Genomic DNA, 25,117 nt, shown 5'->3' on the forward strand with positions numbered 1-25,117 from the left:
TGTTCCTCAATAGAATTAGAAAATGGAAAAGGAGAGAAAAGGCTTTTAACTTGTAACTTGACTTCATTTCATGTTGTTTGCATTCCAGCTCATTTTGCAGAAAGACGAATTGACAAATCAACTGTGCAAAAATAAAAAAAAATCTTGTCCTTAACATAATCCTCTTGTATTGCAGGCCTGTCCGCTCCTAAAAGGAAAAAAGCAGAGCATGCCAGCAGGTCTAGCTTAGATGTGAAGAGGGCTAGCATAAACAATGGGGTTTCTTTATACCACCCAGTCACAACTCTTTCAAGTATTCCCCATTTTGAAGAACATTGTCAACAATCTCAATAATCGACGACATAAAAGGCAATTTGCTTTATTTAGAAATGCGTGAAGTACAGAGCAGATGTCTAATGGTGATTTTTCAAAACGGTTTTTACATCCCATCAGTAAGAAAGCGGCGACTGTCATGTAAAAAGTACCATGTGCCATTTACAAAACATGTAAAGCAGGCATAAAAATGACTATATGTGATTCAGACTGCAGGACTGGCTACTAGGTTATACGACGAGTGTCTGTAAAAGTTTCATCCTTTATCAAACCACAAATAGTCTCACTTTCAGGTCTCTCTTGTAGCTGTAGTTTTCATAGTGTTGTGAATGAATAGAAAGACCTACAGCAGAGTTTGAATTAATTTGGCTGAAACATTTGAAATTCAAGCAACTAGATGAGTAGATATGCTCCATCTGAGTGTCTCTAAATACAGGATTTTTCTAATATACCGTACATAATGGAAAGTGCATGCATATTTAACCACATGACAGCCATACCTCACTGAGGCACAATAAAACTAATAACTGAAGCAACCAGCCCTCTTGCTGTTCTAAGAGTCCTCACATACTATTTCTTCCTGTGTAGTTATTAGCAGGGATTGGCTGGTTTGTTTGTTTGGGATCATTATTCTGCTGAGAGGTCTTTAGCACTTCAGCTCACAGACATATAGGCTCACGATTTTATCAAGCACTCTTTGATGTGATGAAGAATTCAGAGTTGAATCTGTGACTGCAAGTTGGTGTCCCTGAGACAGTGAACCACACCCAATCCACACAATTTCCACAAGCATGGCATGAAGGTCCTCTCCACAAAAGCCTTTTTTTTTTTAAATCCCCACCAAACATGGATGCTGTTCTTTACTGTGTTGACAAGACAATCTATTCAATTCATCTGTCCAGAGCACATTATTCAAAAACTCCTGATGTATGCCTGTATATTCTTAGATAAGCTGTAGGTTTACATTTATATTATTTTTACTAACACATGCTGATTAAATGTGGGCAACATATCTCTGGCTGTAAATGCACTGTAACACAAACCGTTAGTTACTTGCAGTTCCCGTGATACTTGGGAACACGTAAATCTAAGTTTCTCTGCATTTGTAAATGTTGCTGGAGTTGGAATCTTCCAAAAAGACTAAAGTATAAACAAAAATGAAGTATTGACATGATAAACATCTTTATTCGCCTTTATCACTTGTGGCAATAAAAAAACATCCCCTACCTTGTGAACTTGACATTTTCTATCCAAACTTCTTGAATAATCTCAATGAAATAACTCATTCACTGCAGCCTTAAAGAGGTCAAATGAACCAACAGTACTTGTGAAATCGTATTAATTTATTATTATCAACAGTTTATTAAAATATTCCCTCCATTGACCATTAGTACATAATTCAAGTAATGGTTTTCTGAACGAAAGAGGTTTTGACTCAAGTGCTCTCCAAAGTCAGAAGTTGATAACTGAGGAGTGTCATTGTGAACATAAAGTATTAAAATAGTGTGTGGGACCCCTGTCAGCCCTATTGAGCGTTTCCCAGAGCAGCATCAGTTTAATAGGCGAGGACTTTATAGATGTTGAAGTATTCCAAATATCTCCTGTAATTGCTAATGCAAACACAATGGAAAGAGTTAACAGCTAAGTCTTGCAGGCCAAGAAGCTTTTCTTTGTGTTCCTTCACGTGTGGATACAAGTACTGATGAGTGAACAAAAGAAGGCAGACTTTACTTGTAAAAGGGTGCTTACTGGGGCTCAGGCAGTTCAGGAACGGTGGCATTAGAGTAGTGAAATCCCTAATTGCACTCCTGCTGTGGCTACAAGTCCATGAATTAAGCGCATGCACAAAAAGTACTACAAGTGGTTAAACACAGCAGAGCTTGAGTTGAAGTAGTCTGTTGAAATTCTGTGAAGGTAACAAAAAAATATGGATATATTTGCAAGAAAATTGTGCACATTTAAAAACACAACTAGTTTTACTTTGCAGTCCCGTCATGCTGGATGCTGTGCATTACAGCATGTGTTAATTTAAGAAGAGTACAAATGTGCGGAAATGACCATCTAGTTTCAGCAAAAGAGGGACGTCAAAAGAAGAATCGGGACTCAGTTGATCACATAGCAGAATATTGGATCAGTGACCTTAACGCAAGCAATGGTGTCATCTTGTGGCCATTTGATGTGGTTGGCCAACACTATGAACATTTACAGCAGAAACGTCGGTTTGCTGGAACAAAGTGAAGAACTTGTTCAGTAAGATTGTTGAAAATGTGTTAGTTGCCACTGTCTGTGTTCATAAACAGTTTTTGTCCTACCAGACGTATTAAAGAACAGATTGTTGGATGCATACTAACAACAAATGGAGCCACCCTGTTTAATTACCATTAGAAATATTTTTTAATGCATTAAAAAAAACTCTGACATGTTTAACCCTGAAATTTCAACACTCCAGTTTTTGCTGTGTGGGCTTACTGTAAAGCTGGTTATACTTTCTGTGCCTCACCTCTTAGCCTTAAACACAGTCGCACTGAGTTTAACAAGGTTCCCGAGCTTATAGCATGTGTTGAACAGGACTGGCAGTCGTACTCAACACTGTATTTCAGCATTCAGCTAGTCAAGACAATAAGAAAGATGCAAAATATTAATGTCAGCTGAATTAGATTTAGTTTAATTCAATCATTTTGTATTACTGTATGACTTTTCTGAAATATTCCCTTAGTAATTGGCAGATTAGCAATGAAAACTTTTACTGAGACAAAAGCAACCTCAAGAAAGGAAAAATCTATTCAATTTACTTTTTCTTTTTTAATAGAATATTAAATTCACCAATTTTTCATTAGGTTATAAAATCAATTCGCTTCCTGGTTTGGTGTAATGTCTCCATTTATTAGGAAAGAGTTGTTGTTAGTAATAGAGATCATCACTTATTACACTGTCTTTGCATTTATCAAAGTGTCTCATTGAGTCTGACAGTAATATCATACAGGTACAACCACCTGCTGTTTACCAGCTGGCACAATTATGACAGTACGCCCAGAAACTACACACATATCATGATCTAATGTACAGGCAGAAGTGTTTGCATAAGCTGTGAATACGGCTTGATAAACAATAGGTTCCTGTTAGAAGTCCTTCCCCATGAAACAGGAAGTTGATGGACTGAGTAGCACATTGTCTCACACAGCTTGTATTTTGCATTATTAAAAATAGTCCCAGCTTTATCATATTTGCAAATGAGTAATGACTCACAGTCACATCACAAAAAATTTAAGCTACGAGACACATTGACCTGCTGATTGCAGTTTCATCTGGATAAGTGAAACACTGTACCTTTCCATAAGTGCATGTTCAAGTTTTTGTATTCTAGATGTTGGGTGTGATCAAATGTGTAATTGTTAGTGAAACTATGCACAAATTGTAGATAACAGGCTATTCTTAAGAACAGGAATGCTAAAACCTTTTTTTACATGATAAAACGCAACACTCAAAATATAGTTTTCTCTCACAAAGAACTTGCTTTATTATTATTCTAATAATTATAATGATCAAACCTAGGCCACACAATCCAAAGCCTTTTGTGTCTGTGGTTTGTTTACTTTTGTGTACGTATGTGTGTGTCAAACCTGTGCTTCCAGAGACACAGCAGACCTGCGTGTTTCGTACACTGAGGAGATCATTTATTTATTCCATTTCACCAAGGAGTCTGACAATTAGTGGAGATCATTGAATGATTCACCTTAGGTCCGTTTCACGTAGCAGGTTTAGTGAAAACTCTGAGTAGGTTAACCCTGAAATGAGGGAAACCCTGAGTTTTCCGTTTCACAAAGGGAGGTAACTCAACCCCGAGAAAGAGGGGTAACTCTAGCCTGTTTCACAAAGAGAGGTAACTTAACCTCTCGGTCAGTTACCATAGTAACAGACTCTCTGAACCTAACCTGGTCGGGACCAGGTTTTATTCAAGAAACCTTGAGTTTCTCTCTGTCTCCGCCCTCTTTCAGCCACACGCCATTTGATTTCCTCATTCATTCAGTCAGCAGAGCGAGTTCTTCTACTTCTAGAAGTCCATTAGGCACAGTAGGAGGCAACTTTTTTCACGAACATGTCCTTTTGACAACGATCCCGTGGATGAAGGTGCAGCATTATTGCGCAGAGAAATAAATATTCGTCGGAGATGGTTATCAGACCGCGCATAGATTTTTGCATTTACAGACAATTATCTTTTTGAGCGGCACCATCAGAATGTGTTGGGAAAAAAGAAAAAAAAGACATAAAAGACAAATAAATATTTGTATGAATAGGCTTAAAAAAGACATATAGCCTATATGCCTATTATATTTTATAAAGGCACTCGTGTCTTGGGGGTGGACTCCCTCAGCCACTGGCCTCCCGTTAGAGGTGATGGGCATCTGCCTTCTTTCTGTTGGCTCAGTAGAAGTCTGTGTTAGTTTAAATAGGCTTAATTATTTAACAGAACATGATATAGATGATGACTCTAAATTGTCCTTCGGAGTGACTGTGAGTGTGTAGCCTATGGTTGTTTGTCTCGTTTGTCTCTATGTGGCCCGGTGATGGACTGGCGGCCTGTCCAGGGTGTACCCCTCTTGCCCATTGACCGCTGGGATAGGCTCCAGCCCCCCCGCGACCCGACTGACGGATTCAGCGGTGTATAGATAATGGATGGATGGATGGTATAGATGAGAAGACATAGTTTAGGCCCTATGTGTGTGAAAACAGCATTATGTTGGGGATAAAATAACTGCACAGTCAAATAGCCACTTAATATTTACTTTAGCCTACAGTGTAAAACATGATCAAAATGAGGTACCTCCATGCCGAGGTCTCACCTGTTTGAACAATGTTTTTATATTTCATCTTAAACTGGTTTTTATATTTCATCTTAAACTGCTGCCAAGAGCGCTTCTCCCCTGCGGGATTGCACCTAAATGAAATAAATGAATGGGCTACCATTCAAGCAGTTTCCCTGTAATATTATTGTGATTGCAAAGGACTACATTTAAACTTACACTTTTGCTGCTGCAACGGTGTTGCACTTATTTCTAAAAACGTATTGAAACTCGCCGTATGAGCGCATTAAGATTTCCAATTCGAGGTTGGTGAAAAACGTAGCCCCTCCTCTTCCCCGTTGCCAAGGTGACTCGTCGAATCGGGGCTCCATTGATGCTGGCTTTTTAAAGTTGTGGTGCACGCGCTAAACTCAAGGTGAACTTACTCAGAGTTGATTAACCTCACTCAAATCAGCGTTTCTGGAACCGAAAACTCAGGGTTTTCTATCTCAGAGTAGATCAACTCAGAGATCAGGAATAGACTCAGAGTTGGTTGAACCTGCTTTGTGAAACGGACCCCTGGTAACATATGTCATGTAAGATAGGTTATTTTGCAAAAGACATACGATATATAAAATATAACACACACACACACACACACACACACACACACTGTAGAAAAGGCTCCAAAGTTGAGACATGTTATGTTTAGAGTGTGACGTTTATAGATATTGTGTTGGTCAGTTCATAGCGGAGCGGCCCCCTGCTGGCAGATTCTGAGAAATCTAATAAAGACAATTTGAATCAATCCTGATATAGATATAGATTTTCATTTCTTCTGAGATATATGTTGATATAAATATTATTTTTTCTAATATATAACTTCTGTCTATTGTGTTTTATCTTATAGGCTATGTATAATGTATTATTTCTTCATTTTTCAACTTAATAAAATAGCTGAGTAGTACACAATCTGCTTCTCTATCATATATTAGTGTTTATTTATATATATATATGTGTGTGTGTGTGTGTGTGTGTGTAGTGAAGACACTGGGCTAAACTGTATCAGGCGTTAGTTCAGGGGTTAACACAAAGTTCACACTGGGGTGCCGGCCAGAACACCTTAAGGCCAATCAGACTCCCAGATGGTCCAAATGAATAGGCAGGTTAGGGATGGCTCAGGTGGTTTATTTCTTTCCTTTGCAGGCAATTAGGTCATGTGTGGTTTTGTTTCATACACGCACACACCACTTGCCGGGACGTTAATTAACTGCTCGATCCTCACTCTGTGGACTCGTCAGAGCACACGCCTTTCTAACCGAGCGCCGTCAGTTACGCTACATGACCAGCAGGGGGCCGCTGCGGTTCATGTTTCCAATGAATTTAAGTTGCTGAGTAAGGTCCCACCCTCCATGGAAACGGATTCCTCTTGGGTTTTTCCAGACTGTTTGACGGAGTCAACAGTCGGCTTTCGCCCAGGCTAGTATTTTGCAGCCTGGGGCAACATGTAAAAAACAGAAGCCGAGATTAAAAACTGTGTACATTTCTCCAATATGAGCAGGGAAAAACTGACATGTACCGTCAGAGACTGTGTGCAGGTGTAATTGGGAGAACAGCTGCATTTCAAAGGCAAAGATTTTCACACCAAGGACTCAACAAGAATTCTCAGATAACTTTCCATATGCATAGCTTTGTTATACTGTACAAACACAATTTATGCAACTCTTCTCTAAAAGAAATCAAGCAAGCAGCGAGTATCCGCTGAGACAGTAAAACACAAGTCATGTAATGATTAAGAGGCTTGCATTTATTGCACCTATGGACAGTCATGGGATGCATCACGGACATCATGAGGGAGATGCATGACAATGAGGGCCATCTGTTGTACCTGTATTGTCAATATATCAGGTGGTTCATCTTATTTCATCTTAAACTGGTTTTTATATTTCATCTTAAACTGCTGCCAAGAGCGCTTCTCCCCTGCGGGATTGCACCTAAATGAAATAAATGAATGGGCTACCATTCAAGCAGTTTCCCTGTAATATTATTGTGATTGCAAAGGACTACATTTAAACTTACACTTTTGCTGCTGCAACGGTGTTGCACTTATTTCTAAAAACGTATTGAAACTCGCCGTATGAGCGCATTAAGATTTCCAATTCGAGGTTGGTGAAAAACGTAGCCCCTCCTCTTCCCCGTTGCCAAGGTGACTCGTCGAATCGGGGCTCCATTGATGCTGGCTTTTTGAAGTTGTGGTGCACGCGCTAAACTCAAGGTGAACTTACTCAGAGTTGATTAAACTCACTCAAATCAGCGTTTCTGGAACCGAAAACTCAGGGTTTTCTATCTCAGAGTAGATCAACTCAGAGATCAGGAATAGACTCAGAGTTGGTTGAACCTGCTTTGTGAAACGGACCCCTGGTAACATATGTCATGTAAGATAGGTTATTTTGCAAAAGACATACGATATATAAAATATAACACACACACACACACACACACACACACACTGTAGAAAAGGCTCCAAAGTTGAGACATGTTATGTTTAGAGTGTGACGTTTATAGATATTGTGTTGGTCAGTTCATAGCGGAGCGGCCCCCTGCTGGCAGATTCTGAGAAATCTAATAAAGACAATTTGAATCAATCCTGATATAGATATAGATTTTCATTTCTTCTGAGATATATGTTGATATAAATATTATTTTTTCTAATATATAACTTCTGTCTATTGTGTTTTATCTTATAGGCTATGTATAATGTATTATTTCTTCATTTTTCAACTTAATAAAATAGCTGAGTAGTACACAATCTGCTTCTCTATCATATATTAGTGTTTATTTATATATATATATGTGTGTGTGTGTGTGTGTGTGTGTGTGTGTAGTGAAGACACTGGGCTAAACTGTATCAGGCGTTAGTTCAGGGGTTAACACAAAGTTCACACTGGGGTGCCGGCCAGAACACCTTAAGGCCAATCAGACTCCCAGATGGTCCAAATGAATAGGCAGGTTAGGGATGGCTCAGGTGGTTTATTTCTTTCCTTTGCAGGCAATTAGGTCATGTGTGGTTTTGTTTCATACACGCACACACCACTTGCCGGGACGTTAATTAACTGCTCGATCCTCACTCTGTGGACTCGTCAGAGCACACGCCTTTCTAACCGAGCGCCGTCAGTTACGCTACATGACCAGCAGGGGGCCGCTGCGGTTCATGTTTCCAATGAATTTAAGTTGCTGAGTAAGGTCCCACCCTCCATGGAAACGGATTCCTCTTGGTTCAGCTTTCGCCCAGGCTAGTATTTTGCAGCCTGGGGCAACATGTAAAAAACAGAAGCCGAGATTAAAAACTGTGTACATTTCTCCAATATGAGCAGGGAAAAACTGACATGTACCGTCAGAGACTGTGTGCACATGTAATTGGGAGAACAGCTGCATTTCAAAGGCAAAGATTTTCACACCAAGGACTCAACAAGAATTCTCAGATAACTTTCCATATGCATAGCTTTGTTATACTGTACAAACACAATTTATGCAACTCTTCTCTAAAAGAAATCAAGCAAGCAGCGAGTATCCGCTGAGACAGTGAAACACAAGTCATGTAATGATTATGAGGCTTGCATTTATTGCACCTATGGACAGTCATGGGATGCATCACGGACATCATGAGGGAGATGCATGACAATGAGGGCCATCTGTTGTACCTGTATTGTCAATATATCAGGTGGTTCTTCCCCTATTCCAATGTGGCCATAGGGCTTGAATACTATGTGATGATCCCTCATCACACAAAATCAGGTTTCATTCTTCTTCAACTCATTGTGCAGTTCATTTAGCTGGTGTATGGTTTATAATGTATGGTCTTCTTGCTTGCTGTTTTAGTTTAAGTAATTCCTGTCTCACCTGGTTTCATTCACTCATTGCCTCACTTGTTGTCCATTTATTAATCACTCCCTCAGTATACATTTTCCTGGGTTTCAGGTCTTCCTTGCCAGATTATGGAATTTAAGTTTGCATGTATGTATTGATTCTGTAGCTTGTCTCATTTGTGGTTTTGTTGTTTTATTTCTATCAAGTTTGTAGTTTCAGTTCCTGCTTTGGTAATATTTAGTTTACGTATTAAAGCTTAAATTCACATCTCCAGTTCTCACCTTCCTTTCAGATTCTGTTTTTTGCACGACAAACATTTCAGGCTTGATCACATTTGCAAATCAGTATTGACTCACGATTGCATCAAACAAGCTGCATAAGCTGTGAATGCAGAGTTTGACAAATTTAGAGACATATTCACCTTTTTGCAAGTCCATGGATAATATCTTGCATTTAAGATGCTGGATGTGATCTATTGTGTAAATGTCAGTGGAACATTGCACAAATTGTAGATTATGTGTTGTTTTTTTCTCAGAACATGAATGACAAAGTGCTGTATTCATGTACGGCACTTTGTTTCAGCCACGGCTGTTTTAAAGGGCTTTATAAATAACGTTGAGTTGAGTTGAGTTGAGAAAGTTTTACAAGTGAAATTGAAAGCTAGTAGTCAAGATTAAAAATGAGAAGGGTATAACCAAATCTAATAGGTGTGGCCACAACATAAAAGCCTGGTGTCGTTTCAACCTTTGTATCTTTTGCACCAGTCTGATTTGATCACCTGTGAGATCAACATTTAGAATTTCACTAAGAGAAGCTCATTTCCCCTTCAGCAACTTCAGAAGACCAAAGTAGACAATATAACTACCTTTGCCAGAAAACATCAAGGACTGCAGAGTGGAGAAAACGGGTAAGTTCCTGAAATATAAAGAAGATTAGGATTACATATATATATAAAATTCTAGGTTAGTTTTCTCATTTATTACATTATATTGATTGTTTGATCATTTGACTGCAGAACAAGAAGATAACGTGATTTGAAGAAAGTGATAAAAAAAAATAAAAGAAAATCAATAATTTCTCAAAATGCTCAATGTCAGTTTGATTAATTTTCTATGGAAAGCCATTATTTCAAAGCATGACTTAGAGAAAACAAGATAACTTCTTTAGCAAAACAAACTCTTTATATGATAGGTTTTATGAATATATATTACAGGACTGATGTTACTTCTTTCCTCTTATCTCTAGAAAAAACATCACTTGCGCTGAACAAAAGAAGATGGCAAGTGGCACAGAGTAAGTGTCTCCTTGTTGAAATATGTTTAATTTTCCATTTGATCAATTTAATAATTCTCTTCTCTGTTCTTTCTTTTTCTTTAGCACATCCAGCATTAACCACACAGGCAAGGTGATATAACTTCACTCTGATTTCACATTACATTTCACAACATTTTGTGTATGTGTGTCTGTGTGTGTGTGGGTAAGCACTGAAATGACTGTGTGTGATTTTTGTTTTGCCTTCTGCTGACAGCTGTTTAATGACTCCATCCATGGCCACATTGAGTTACATCCACTTCTTGTCAAAATTATTGACACACCTCAGTTCCAAAGACTACGAAACATCAAGCAGCTTGGGGGGTGCTATTATGTTTACCCTGGAGCATCCCACAACCGCTTTGAACACTCAATTGGGTATGTTCTCATTTCATTATAATAAAAACTGTAAAACATATAGACCGAGGAAAGATAATAGAAAAGCACCAAATGAACAAATGAAATAAATAAATAAAATAAAAACTAACGTAAACAGTGTGTGTGTGTGTGTGTGTGTGTGTGTGTGTGTGTGTGTGTGCATGCGGATGCATGTGTGTGCTGTATCTAATGATTCAGGGTGGCGCACTTAGCAGGAGAACTCGCAAAATCTCTGAAATCAAGGCAGCCAGAACTTAAAATCGATGATCGTGACATCCTCTGTGTGCAGATTGCAGGTCTTTGCCACGACCTGGGTGAGTGGAACACATCCTTTCCTCTATAGTGATTCAGCTTACATGAGAATTTACAAAGTACCCTGCTTTTCAAATTATTTCTCCCTTTTCAGAATGAAATAAACAATTAATGACCATATTTTTCTTCATTTACTCAATTCCTTGCATATCTATAAATGGCTTCCTCATTTAATTATGTACTTCCTCATCAGATATTCAATGGTTTCCTCCACACTCAGCGGTTTCTCAAGATTTTGGACATTTTTTTCTCATAATCACAATCGCATCATTACTAAAGTTTCCAATCAATTTGTTCATTTGAATTGTGTGCTACATTGAATTCAAAGGTTTTTTTGTTAATTTTTTCAGTTTATTTTTTTTAACTCATTTCAAGTTTGGTACACTCACATAACTTTTACACAAGATTCTGTAGGTCACTTTAACAGGTCATTCCAATTAACCAATTGGCTATTTCACATTTCTTCATATCTAGGACATGGACCCTTTTCTCATCTGTATGATACGATGTTTATCCCAGAAGCACTCAAAAAACCAAAGGATGACCCAAAAGACCCAAAGGACCCAAAGGATGAAAAATGGCAGGTAAGAGATGAAGTGCCACTCCAGCTGCTATTAATCCCCTAAACATTCATTTGTGTTTTTTTAATAAAAGATGGCCTTAACATTGCTTTGGGTATGATTCTCCACATAAGACAAAACAGCAATAAAGTAAAGGTTCACCGATTAGCTGTTTCAAACCTCCTCATATCTAGGATATAGACCCATCCCATCAACTCGTCTGTCTCACCCACTGAGCACAAGACTCGTGCATTTTTATATCAGATATAGCACCCACTTGAACTCAGTTTTTAACAGGACGCAGGTGGTGAACAAGAGATGCTGAATGTGACAAGTTGAGAATAGAAATGTGTTGTACTCAAAATGTCTCCTGGAAAAATTACTGAAACAGTATAAGTTTTCATAATTACTTAAGAGGCCAAATTGAGATGTTTTGGGGTCAAATTTGTGAAGCACTTGTCAGGTTCTTGTCCTCTCTTGTATTTTTATGGTTCATACTCATTTTTATATTAATAATCTAAATTAATGTCATTTAGATTATATTATTGATATTAATATTACTATCAATAAAATTAATTATAATATTAATGTTGCACACTTGGACACCAAAAAAAGGGATGCCAGGCGTGCATAAGTTCAAAATTAAACTTTTACTTGGGTTCGTTCTTCACGTACACACAAGCACATTAGCATACTGCTCACTGTTTACATTTTTCACTCGACACGCACGGTCTTCCTGTCTCTTCTCCTGGACCCCTGTGCTGTCCACAGTGCCTGTACAAATGTCATTTATAGACACCCCAAATGTACCTGACCAAATCTAGCTGCTAATGTGAATTAAATAAAATATTACAAAAATAAACTCAGGAACAAATGAATTAAATTCAGTTAATAAAGTAGAACATTAAATGCATTATATTGGGGGGTGTACTCTCTTCAATGTCTCAACATGACCAACATTATTATGGGTCCCACACTCTCCCCTCCAAAATGAATGTCGTCCCGACATTATCAATTTCCCAGAATTCTCAAGTCTTAAACTGTTGAGTCATAGCGGTAGGTTATATGGGAGCCAGTCTTTTGGGATACTGTCTGTAGAACCACAGTCTTTGACATGACATGTATCTCCCTCTTCATGCCACGTGTCAGCCGCAGACATCACTGGCCAGGTGATATCCGACGTGCTCCTCTGCCGCTGAAGCAGATAATGTATCTCAGACTGAAAGGTTTTAACCACTTTTCTACCCCATAACCCATTACACAGACCCACATATACTACTGTATGCTTCACATATGTCACAGTCTTCTCCTATGTGTCTGCGGTCTGGATTCTGGTGCTCTACTCATTAACTAACTGTACTATTCTGCATGAATTTAACATTATCCTTTAGCTTCAAATGCTACTTTGAACTCTTGTCTTCTCAAACTCCTTTCCCTGGTCATGGTGCAACTTTGCAGGAAATCCAAATTTGAGCACGAAGTCTCCAAAGATCTTTTCAGCAGCCGTTTTTGCAGACTTGTTGGTGCACGCGTATGCCTGAGCAAAGCGAGTGAAGTGATCTACGACGACCAGGATGTACTCATACCCTCCTTTACAGCTTTCCAAGTGCAGGTAGTCTATTGAGACCATCTCAAACGGATATGTCGTTACAACATTCACCAGCGGGGCTCTAGTTGGCTTGTTTGGACGCTTCCGTTTCAGACAGCTGCACACCTTGGTCACATAATGGTCGACATCTCTCTGCATGTGAGGCCAATAGAATCGGTCACGGATCAAGCTGAGTGTCCGCTCCACTCCGAGGTGTCCCATCTCCTCATGTAGCTCTTTATAGATCAGTTGATGGAATGTTGTAGGCAGGACCAGTTGAGCTCGACCCACTGACTTTCGATACAGGATGCCATCTTCGTTGACATACAACTTGTTTCTCTCTCTCATCAGAATAGAGGTGTCATCACGCCGGTCTCTCTCTCTCAGATTAGGCCACTGTCCTGTGATGACATATTCTCGCACTTTGCCAATGACTGGGTCATCCTCTTGTGCTTTCTTTAACTTCTCTGTGGAGAGTTCTGCCACCGGGGATGTTATCCTCTCCTGTTCAACATCACACGCTGTGCTGATGGTGGCTGGACACATCCAGGGCTGACGTTCATGGGATTCAAGCTGAAGTGCCTGTGTGACAGTTGTGATTACCTCTGGCTCCATCTCCTGTGAACATGTGCCGATGTACTGCTCCATATCCAGTGGCATACGTGACAAGCCATCAGCATCACCATTTTCTTTTCCAGGGCGATACTTGATTGAAAAGTTAAAGTCCGCTAGCTCAGCAATCCAGCGGTGTGTTGTGGCATTCAGCTTCGCTGTGGTCAAAACATAGGTTAAAGGGTTATTGTCGGTGTAGACAGTGAATGAGGGTGCATAATACAAATACTCCCTAAATCTTTCACAGATGGCCCACTTCATCGCTAGAAACTCTAACTTTCCAGAATGGAGGTGGTAGTTGGTTTCTGGAGCAGTTAGTGTTCTGGACCCATAACCGATAACAACCAGCTTGCCTTGTTGTCTCTGGTACAGTACTGCACCAAGCCCTTCCTGAGAGGCGTCACAATGCAGCACAAATGGCTTCTCAAAGTCTGGATAACCTAGAAGTGGTGGACTCAGCAGGTACTCTATAAGCTGGCAGAGTACTTTCTGGTGTTCTTCCATCCAGGTGATTGGCTGGCTCGAGTGTAGCTGGTCCGACTTCTTGCGTTTCCCTTTGCTTTTATTTACACTTGTTCCTTTAACTTTACTACCTGGAGTCTTCTCAGTAGACAGTAGATTGTACAGTGGCTTTGCAATGCGTGAGAAGTTTGCAATGTAAGGGCGGTAGTAGGAGAGGAACCCTAGCATCTTTCTCAGGTCTCCCACAGTCTCAGGTTTTCGGTCTTTGAGTGCTTGGACTGGCGCTAACTCAGCAGGATCCATAGAGTAACCATCCTTGGACACAATCTTTCCCAGGAACTTCACTTTGTCTTTGAACACTTCACACTTTTTAGCTGTCAGCTTTACTCCATGTGCTTGATAACGGCGTAGCACGTCTCTCATATCACGCAGATGGTCCTCAAAAGACTTGCTGTGGACAAGATTGTCATCCAGATATGGCTGCGATGATTCATCTCTTAAACCTGTCAGACATTCTTCCATACTGCGCTGAAACTCTGCTGGAGCTGAGGACAGGCCAAAGGGGATCCTTACCCACTCATATAAGCCCCACGGTGTTATGAAGGCGGTAAGTGGTCTGCTGCTCTCCTCGAGGAAACCCTGATGGTACGCCTTGCCCTGGTCCAGCACCGAGAACCATGCACTCCCACTCAGGCTGTTCAGCATATCTTGCACTCGAGGGATGGGATGACGGTCAGGGATGGATTTCTGGTTCAACTCTCGATAATCCACGCACAGACGTAAACTCCCATCCTTCTTTCGGACACAGACTATTGGTGAGGAATACGGGGACCTGGACTTTTGAATCCATCCTCTGTTCAGTAGGTCCTCCAAATACTCCTTCACTTCCTTGTGAAGCGGTTTGGGTACTGAGGTGTAGGTGCGCTTTACTGGAGTTGTGTCATGCAATCTGATCTTTAACTGCAGAGATGGAATGCAACCTACATCACTCTCGTCTTTTGAAAATGCAGCACATTCTTCACGTAACAACTGTTTCACCTTTTTCTGCTGGTCTGGAGTGAGGTGATCCACTGACACTGGAGGGTCCCACGAGTCATGTTTGCATGTTTCCAACTGTCCATGTTCCTCTTTTTGATTTTCAGGTGTGTTGTCTATGCTAACTTTGTTTTCACTAGCACTGGCTGTGCTCTCACTGGAACTGGCTACAGGTCTTACATCCACTGGGTAAATAGCCTTGACCTGCTGTAGCTGTCCCAGCACTGTGCGAGGGGTCAGAGTAATGTCGTGGTTGCTGTAGTTGGTGACGGGGATAGCCACCCTAGACCAGTTTCCTTTCTGCAAACAGAGTACAGTTTCTGTGATGTTCACGCCCTCTGGCCATTTTGGGATCTCAGCTGGTTCAAAGAGGACATCCTGTTTTGTGGAGAGTGGACCTGTCCTCACAGTACACTTAACTTCCCTAGTTTGGCCAGCTGGAATCACTGTCTTCACTCTTCCAACCTTCACCACACCCTCCTTGTCATCCTGATCACAGCTCTTCACGATGTGGACCAACACATTTGCTTTTTTACAGTCAATGGAAAAGGCTTCTCCTACCACAGCAGGCGTAACTTCTGGATGTTGCTCCATTCCATTCATAACCAGCTGCTCGATCACATTGTAGCCGATGATCGGTGGCTCTGCTACTTCTGGCTCATTAGAGACTAACACAGGTACCAGTAGCTCTGGCTGCAGGTGCTTACTTGATCTCAGCTTGAACTTTAACTCGAGCCAGCCAGCAAACGGTATTGGTGTCTGATTTGCTGCTTTGCCAACAAGAGTCTCATCTTCACTCAGAAGTTCATCCATGCTCCGTAACTGTATGTGTGGGAGGCAGGATTTTCTCCAGTTTTCATTTATGATTGTTACCTGTGAGCCTGTATCCCACAGCGCTCGCGTTGGTACTCCCTCAAAGAAACAATCGACCATGCACTTCTTTCCGATGAGGGCTTTCAGCTTGGCTTGGCGACGTAATGAGAGGTGGCTGGCGTAGGTGTCACCCACAGTCTGTTCAGCGCTCCCACTTTTCTCTAACTCTGCCTCTAGCTGCCTGATTCTCTCACACAGAAGCTCGTGCACCTTGTTGTCTGGTTCAGGTTGGCTTGGAGTCAACATTTTTGGTGGAGTGACTGTTTGAATTGTCACTTGCTTGCCATCAGGTTTGCCTGCCGGCCTCGTTTGTCCTCTACAGCCCCTGGAGAAGTGCCCTGATTGTCCACACTTGAAACAGTGTTCACACTGGTCACCTGTTCCCTGCTCCTGACAGACTTTACATCCTCTCCGAGCGCTTGTCCTGACTTGCCGGGTCATCATGCTTTTCCGTATTTCAGCCATTTCTTCTCTCAGTTGTCTGACTGTTTCATAGAGCTCCGAGTCTCTTGAGTTGGTGACTGTCGGTGTTTTTCGGCTCTTGGGCTTCACAACCTCAGCTGACTGCTCTTGGATCCCAACTCTGTCTTCAGCTGCACCTTGAGATGGCTGACTAAATTGCATTTCCGTCTGTAGTTCAGTTACTTTTGGAGCCTTGCTGCTTGTGTATTTTCGTTGCTTGGACTGTCTTTCTAATTCAACACTAGCAGCTTCATTCATTCTGTCGATGAGTACTTCATCTGTCACCCTCTGATCATCAAGATAAGGCTTTAGCTGAAACTTGATATGGTCACTTAACAGTCCAGTACTCACTGACCTCAGGAATTTCTTCTGGATGAGCTCGGCACTGTACTGTTCATCTGATTCCACTTCTCTTGAAGCAAGTAACAGCCTTTCCTTCAACTCAATAGCTCTGAAGAGGAAGTTTTGAGGAGACTCACGACTATCTTGTGTAATGTTTATTAGTCTGTGGTACAAGTCTGTAGAACTGTCCTCTTTGAAATGTCCCTTTAATATGCCTTTCAGCTGGGGAAGGGTAAGGCCACTCTTTATCTCAAGCATATCACGAATACTCAAACCTGGACTGATTGACTTGATCACGGCCTCCATGACCTCAGCCTCACTGTGTCCTTTACTCAGGCCTCTGTCGATCTGATGCATCAGGTTCGTGTATGACAGTCTGTCCTTCTGCCCCTTTTCCCCAATCTGACCACAAATCTTGAATTCTCTCCTTATTGTCACTTCAGGGAGTCTGTTCACAGCAGTAGGCAACACGTTTTGAGGAGCTGAAGCTTTACTTGCTGATGCACTGCTCACTTTTTCACTCAGCCTCCTAACTTCATCCTGCAGAGCTTGACTGTTGATCTGAAGCTGTCTGTATTTTTCTGCTAAGCTCATTTCTTCCTCTGTTTCCTGGCTGATCTGTGTTGTCTCTGTTGTATTCTCTGTATTTTCTTCACATTCTGTGTTTCCAGGATTTCCAATCAATTGTTCAACAAGTTTCAGCATCCTCTTTAGAAAACCCGTTGAAACATCCTTCTCTTCGTCATTAATTACATCGTCAATGTATTTTGTTATTTGTCGGATTAACGCTCGCCTGCTTGTGACATCTCCACTCGGGATTTTAACTTCCACACACACCTCTTTGAGCTGATCAAGTTGCAAAAGCCACAATCTCTGTGATACCGTTTCTGCAAACTCTTCCAGATCCATCGTGTGTGTTGCAGCCCCGACACTGCGCGCTCCCGTCGTCATCAATTTAGGCAATTCCGTCCTCGTTTGTCACACTGAGCACGACGTTAATCATCCCAGCGGTGCCTCCAATATTTGTTGCACACTTGGACACCAAAAAAAGGGATGCCAGGCGTGCATAAGTTCAAAATTAAACTTTTACTTGGGTTCGTTCTTCACGTACACACAAGCACATTAGCATACTGCTCACTGTTTACATTTTTCACTCGACACGCACGGTCTTCCTGTCTCTTCTCCTGGACCCCTGTGCTGTCCACAGTGCCTGTACAAATGTCATTTATAGACACCCCAAATGTACCTGACCAAATCTAGCTGCTAATGTGAATTAAATAAAATATTACAAAAATAAACTCAGGAACAAATGAATTAAATTCAGTTAATAAAGTAGAACATTAAATGCATTATATTGGGGGGTGTACTCTCTTCAATGTCTCAACATGACCAACATTATTATGGGTCCCACATTAAGTTATCAAAATAAATGGTACATATACATCTCGTCACCAACCTGAGCTGAGGGAAAAATATATTTACAAATAAATCAGTCACTTGAAATATTGATCTACTTTACTTAAATTGAAGTTCAAAAATTGAAATAGTTTTACTTAACTGCAGACGCTGAAAACATTCACTCTTAAATGTTCCACTTTTTTACATTATTGCAGCATGAAAATGTCATATTTTTGCAGAAATGATTAAAGGGTTTTAACAACTTTAAAGCAGCACTGAATGTCTGAATATCAGAATCCTGTCACTTAAAAAAACTGATGACGACAAAAATGCTGAGTATGTGGTGTCTGAAATGGTAAAGGTGAACATGTAAGAAATTAGATTTTCACTTGAAAGTTGTGACTATTCACCTTCTCATATAAATATACTGATGAAAGTGTGTATCCTGCAGCATGAGGATGCCTCTATACGCATGTTTGATCACCTGGTGAAAGAAAATGGTTTGAAGTCAGAGATGGAAAACGACCTGGTCTTCATCAAGGAGCTGATTCTAGGAAAGCCTTTGAGCACTCCGGGAAATGATGCACCAGTTTCTACGAAAGATGAAAATGTATGAGTATTCTGAAATCCGTCAGTTTGATTTTTGCGACAGAGGTCTAATGTCTAATGCTCAATACTGCTGTCATCTCCACAGTGGCCATACAAAGGTCGAGACAAGGACAAGTCTTTCCTCTATGAGATTGTGGCAAACAAGCTTAATGGGATCGATGTGGACAAATTTGACTACTTTGCCAGGTGGAGTTTGCTTAAACTAAAACAGTTACTGATGTAGAGTGAGGAACTACAACTGTGTGTATTACTTCCCCAGAACAATTACTGTGATTACTTCTAATATAGATGGTGTTCCAAGTCTTTGAAGACTGTAGAGTAAAAGTTTTATTTTTATTAATGCATTTCCTCCCTCTGTCTTGTCTCAGGGACTGTCACCACCTTGGCATCAAGAACAACTTTGACCACCTGCGGTACTTCATGTGTGTCAGGGTGTGTGAAGTGGATGGGCTGAAACACATCTGCTGCAGAGACAAGGTGTATACCCATGCTTTTTAAGCTAGAAAAAACTAAGAGGTTTATCTGAGTGTGTGTTACTTAACCAAAGGCAACAATCTTCACAGGAGGTGGACAATCTGTATGACATGTTCCAAACCAGGAATCGTCTCCATAGAAGAGCCTACCAGCACAAAGTACACATGAATATAGAGATTATGTGAGTACCTAGTCTTCCCAATGTTGGTACTATGCAGTAAAATGTTCCTGAATGTTTTTTAAAAAGCTGTTGATTTCTATCCAGGATCAAGGATGCCTTCTTAAAAGCTAATCCATACATCAAGATCAGTGGATCAAAAAGGGAAGAGAATGGAAGGGAATCAGAAAAGAAGATGTTCACTCTCTCTACAGCCAAAAATGACATGGAGGCCTACACCAAACTGACAGGTCAGTGGATGCCAAATTTAAAGACAAATTGAACCAAGAATAGATTATTTACAAGTTTTTGGTAAGTACAAGTATCACGGCAGGTGTAAGCAGCAGGAGCTCAAGAAATAGGCTTGACCTCAGGAACATAACGGAGCAAGCTGGACATTCAAAGTGGAATCAAATAGAGTGAGTTTAGACAGAGTGGGGCAAGAGTTGAGCCATGGATTGGACAACTTGAATCAAAGCGGTACTTTTCTGATCCTTGGCCCTCTCAATCCAGTATAGGTGATAACGGCCTTGTTATGGACAGTGTACATGAAGTATCTGACAGACCTTGTAAACAGATTAGTCATTAGCCCCTTTCACACTGCGACCCACTACCTTAGCGGGTCCAAATTGCACCTTCGACCCGCGTCGAGCAATGTGAACGCTTGGCGTGTCAGGGTGACCCGTGTCGCCTGAAGCCGAGTTCAGGGGGAGTTGCCTAGTGGCAGAGCGTCACACGAAACACATAAAATGCTGGGCGTGTACAATGACGTAGGCACAAGCCATGCGTCGGAGGTAGGGTTAAATACACCTGTCTGCATCAAATTTTTCAAACAAACGATGGCGGGACACCTTGAGAACTCGTTTTTGCAATGCAGTTCATGGAGATGTTACTTTACGGTGCATGGGAAACCGCGCTCTCTTTCTCGCCAGCCCTTCCAGCAGAGGTCCATCCTTCACCGTCCCCGAAATGTGGCGGTAAATAACGTCCTCTGCTCGGAGGCTGAGGAGCTCGCGGACCTCCTTGTCTCCCCAGTTGGCCATATTAAAAAATGTCTCGAACTTGATGTAGGCTAAAACAGAGTAAAACTTGTCCTCACCTGTCGCTGTTGTTCTGAATCAGCTGTCCATTCTGTCTTTTAAACTCCTCACGTCACGCCCACGTCCGACCCGCGTCGATTGCGTTCACATCAAACTCGGCTCGGCAAAAAGACTAGGGTCCGACGCAGGTCGAAAGGCGAGTCGAGTTGACGCGGCAGCCCGGGTCGGCAGTGTGAACACAACAGCGGACACGCTAAATTCGCGAATTAAACGCGGGTTATTCGGCAGTGTGAAAGGGGCTACTGATATTCATTTCACTGGTTCTAATAAAGTTTTAATAGTGCAAACAGACCAAGGCTTCCACACTACTGTGTCTGTGTAATGAAGAAACAGTAGTGTTGAAGTGTTCGTCTGTTTGCACTATTGAATTGCATTAGAATCAGTGAGTTGAGGCCTTCTAAACTCCTGTTAGACTTGTATTTCGTGCTGAAACCCCAAAGAATCGCCCTGTTCTTGCTTGTGTTTCTCTCAGAAGGGAAGTTTCAGGCTGATAAGCTGTTGCTGGACCATTTAAACTTATTTTGTCAGCTGGATGAAAAAGTGAAAGTGTGTTCAAGCTGAACTACGCTTATGCTTAGAAGCCATGTGATTTCATGGAGGGTTGGTCTGAAATATTTGTTCTCCAGTTGTTATCGTTTTTATTTCCCACCTTATACTGTCAGTGTTTCTTTTATACCTACACCTACCTTAACAAGTTATTAGGAAACTGCTCTGCAATATAATGATACTTATATTTATACCACTAAAGAAATATTGACCTGTTCTTATGTTTCCTGACCTGTCTTTCACTGTATTTCTGTTTGTTTTGAAGATCAAGTGTTTGAAAAAATACTCCATGAAGAAATTAATGGAGCTAGTGATATTCTGAAGAGGATCCTCTCTCGAAAACTGTACAAGTATCTGGGTCAAGCCAAGGTGGGTCAAACATTTGGAGGAAAATTTTTTGTTTGCGCCTGCTGTAGTAATTTTTGTTCACACTGAAATTATATAATATATAATATGCTGTGAATATACTGTGTGTGGTTAAGACTTAATAAATTTGTGTATTGTTTTTTCACTTTTCACTGACAAAAGAGAGAAGCTCAACCAAAAAAGAAAATATCAGACGTAAGTAGAAGAACTGGGTTAAGAATATAAGAGAAAAATAACAATAAAAGCAATAAAATAAGTGTTCCATCTCTTAGCAAACAGTTAGAAGTTAGAAAGAACACTTGGCCACGTCAGATCAGCAAGAGCAAGACAACTCTGTCTTATTGGCTGTATTACAATGATCTTAAAATCTTAATCAAGATCAACTTTTTTAAATTTGGGATACCAATTGCTTTTGCTACTTATTCTTTTAGTGTATGTGAACACTTTCAAAGATTTAGAGACTGACACTCGATGACATGACTCACAAGTTCTTCTTCAATTCAGGCCCTAAAACTTGACATAAAAACTAGACAAACTTTTGACTTTTGTAGGCTTATTAAGAACAGTGTAGTTAACTCTGCCTGGATAGTATAGTGGTAAGATTGCCATCTTACATGTGGGAGACCTGGGTTCAAATCTCCTGCATCAAAAGTACTTTATCAAATATGGGTCATTAGGCAAGACCCCCTTACCTTATCTGCCTACCAGTGTGAGTTGCTTTGGATAAAACCGTCTGCCAAATGCATAAACACAATACAGTTTACCTAGCTTTTTTTTATTTAAAATGCCAATCCAGTATCCCATTCCCATGTCCCAACATAGGTTGTATTTGAACATTTGGACTAAAATCACAAACACATACAATAAATTACCTAAAACACGTGTTTGAGTTTCACCACACATATAAAAGCAAGTGGAGCTTCACCATGAGGGAATGGCAGAAATGACAAAAGATTACATCTCAAAATTGGACTCCACCCCACATTCTGCCATTCATTTTCTATACTATCCATTCTGCAGTCCATATAGTTAATTTGGTCATTATTGGGTAAAGGTTTATTACAATCATTAAAGTTGTAAACAATTGAACTGAAGAAAATACCACTTTTCTTTTAAACGGGGGAGCACAGAAGAATCCAGATCCACCAGGAGAAATATCAGAGGTAAGAATAAGAAGAGAGTGAAGATAATAAAACAAAAATAACAATAAAAGCAATAAACTAAGTGTTCCATCTCTTAGGAAACAATTGAAACTTTGAAAACTGCGCTGGCATTGGGCATCTCCGACAGGAGACAAGACTTCGAAGTTTGTGTGAGTTTTCTGTCTTACTGGCTGTACGACACTGACCTTAAAATCTTTAAATTCCCAAAAGCAATCCCAGCAGAATGATGTGATTTAGTTCATTTTTTCATGATTTAATCACAGTTGCACACTGAGGTCAAGAAATTCTCAACAATCCAAATTCCACTTGCTTGAATCCTGATCATTGCCTCTTTCTGCTATATTTAGCACGTGATGTGAAAGATGTTTCTTTACTACCACAGAGATATTATCCATTTGTAAATGTTAACAGTTTTCTCTCCAACACCTCTCTTTTAGGTTGTCCGTTTTGACTATGGGATGAAAGACAAGGATCCCATCGAAAACGTCTATTTCTACACAAAGAGTAACCCGACCACAGCATTCAGTATCCCCAGAGATCAGGTCAGAACAACAGAAAAAATGTGATGTTAGTATTTGTTGGCAGGAGCTGTTCATCACTTGTGCGTATTTCTTTGTGAGACAACCTTGGGTAAGGTTACAATTCAAATGTTAATGTCATCATTGTTGTCAGGTGTCAAGACTCCTCCCAGAACACTTTTCTGAGAAGATCATCAGGGTCTACTGGAAAAAGCCGGACGATGACACTGCAGACCCTAAAACACTCTTTGAAGGCTGGTGTGAGAGCAAAGGCTTTACGGTAATATTTGGGCTAAAGTTGTTAAATACAATAAATACAAATACAACAATTATTTGTACTTACAAAACAACAGCAAATGTTAGCAGCGACAGTGGAGTCTTTCCCTGCTGAATCTCTCACTGGACACTTTTTGCTTCTACTTATGCATTTTTTTTCGCTGTCTTTATTTCAGCACACAATGGAGTGACGCATTGAAAATGGTGATGAAGTAAAAGATGGCACAAGAAGATTAAAAGGAAAAGAAACAATCAGCTGCTCTGTGGTGAATTTTAATGAAAAGGTTTAGCAGACTATAGTGACCTACACCATGTATGTCCAGAAAGAAATGAGGACACAAGTGTGTAACGAATGAATTGTTTCATATTCAGCTTTGTTCTACAGTAAGTAATCTGCATATGTATTTAGGGTTAACTAGGGTTATGCTTCCATGTTTCTTTCTCAAGAAGTAAATGAAACCTGCAAACTAAAAGACAGCTGACTGTGGAAGCTGTAAACCACAGTAAAAGTCTGTCATTTACTGATTTTATGGAGTTTTTATGGTGTGTTTGGCTGTTATGAATATTGAGTGGATTTTAATTTCTTATAATAATTTTAATGCTAATTATGTTAGTTAGTAAGGAAGGTTAGGTTAGTCCATCTGGTTACTGGTAGAATCATTTATGTTGGTGTTTTGGTTTTGAATATTCTGCATTTTTATCTGTTTCTTGGGAAACACGTTGAATCAATATAAAATCATTTGGAATAGATCATTTATAGTACGACAATTACACAAAATATATGATTCATTTTCATGTAGTCTCAGTAAATCACTCAAACTTGCTTAAAGGTGGTTGTGGCAAAGACAGAGATGGTGTGTTGTGGTGTTGTGTTGATTGTGTGAACATTCATTATATTCTTGTATGTATTGGGTCTGTTAATGGGAGCCTAGCAAAGGTTAACAGAAGTGTGTTCCTGTTTAGATAGTTTGTGAACATATTACAAGGTGTCTATTTTAAATAAAGTTCTTTTTCTCTCTGTTTTGCATCTTTGTGGAGTTGAACTTTGCTAAAGGCTAAATTGTAATTCAGCATAAATACTGCTTATATGAAATGACCTCAGATCATTTGCATACCAATTTTAACTACATTACGCCCTTGTTGTTCTACTTTTCATATGATTTATTTCTTTAGAAATCATTTAACTCTGTGTAAGTGTTTAATTAATTCTAGGAAACAATATACGTATAATTCCCTCATTCATATTAGGGAAGAGTGATAAAATAAATGTACTATCTTTACTACTTCTAAAGTTTAAATTCTTATCAGTCATGCAGCCCCATCAGGTACTGCTGTCATTCCTTCTGCAGCAGGACAGCCACACATAACATGCATGGAGAAGAGGAGTCCTGGAGCAGATAGCCTGACCCTCACAGAGCCCTGAAGCAAACATCAACATGAAAAAGCAGAGGCATAAATTAAAAACTGTGTAAATTTCTCCAATATGAGCGGGCAAATACCGGCATGTTCCGTCAGAAAGTGTGTGCAGGTGTAATTTGGAGAAGAGCTGTATTTTCAGAGACAGTAAAACACAAGTCATGCAACAAAAAAAAATGCAGCTTACCATTTAGTACCT

The 25,117-nt window shown here is 40.2% G+C and overlaps 1 protein-coding gene across 1 annotated transcript; it reads left to right on the forward strand.

Annotated features, from left to right (window-relative positions):
* Positions 1-10,236: 10,236 nt before the first annotated feature.
* LOC142390137 (deoxynucleoside triphosphate triphosphohydrolase SAMHD1-like) lies at positions 10,237-24,434 on the forward strand. The gene is made up of 17 exons (XM_075475506.1): positions 10,237-10,253; positions 10,338-10,365; positions 10,489-10,649; positions 10,848-10,963; positions 11,436-11,545; positions 18,745-18,903; positions 18,988-19,088; positions 19,271-19,379; positions 19,466-19,557; positions 19,642-19,784; positions 21,445-21,548; positions 21,708-21,740; positions 22,676-22,708; positions 22,786-22,857; positions 23,146-23,250; positions 23,381-23,506; positions 23,679-24,434. Exons 1-17 carry the CDS (start codon positions 10,237-10,239, stop codon positions 23,691-23,693), a joined length of 1,524 nt encoding a protein of 507 aa, XP_075331621.1. The 3' UTR covers positions 23,694-24,434.
* The last annotated feature ends 683 nt before the right edge of the window (positions 24,435-25,117 follow it).

Source organism: Odontesthes bonariensis, chromosome 10 (genome assembly GCF_027942865.1).
Source record: "Odontesthes bonariensis isolate fOdoBon6 chromosome 10, fOdoBon6.hap1, whole genome shotgun sequence".
NCBI classification, from domain to species: Eukaryota; Metazoa; Chordata; class Actinopteri; order Atheriniformes; family Atherinopsidae; genus Odontesthes; species Odontesthes bonariensis.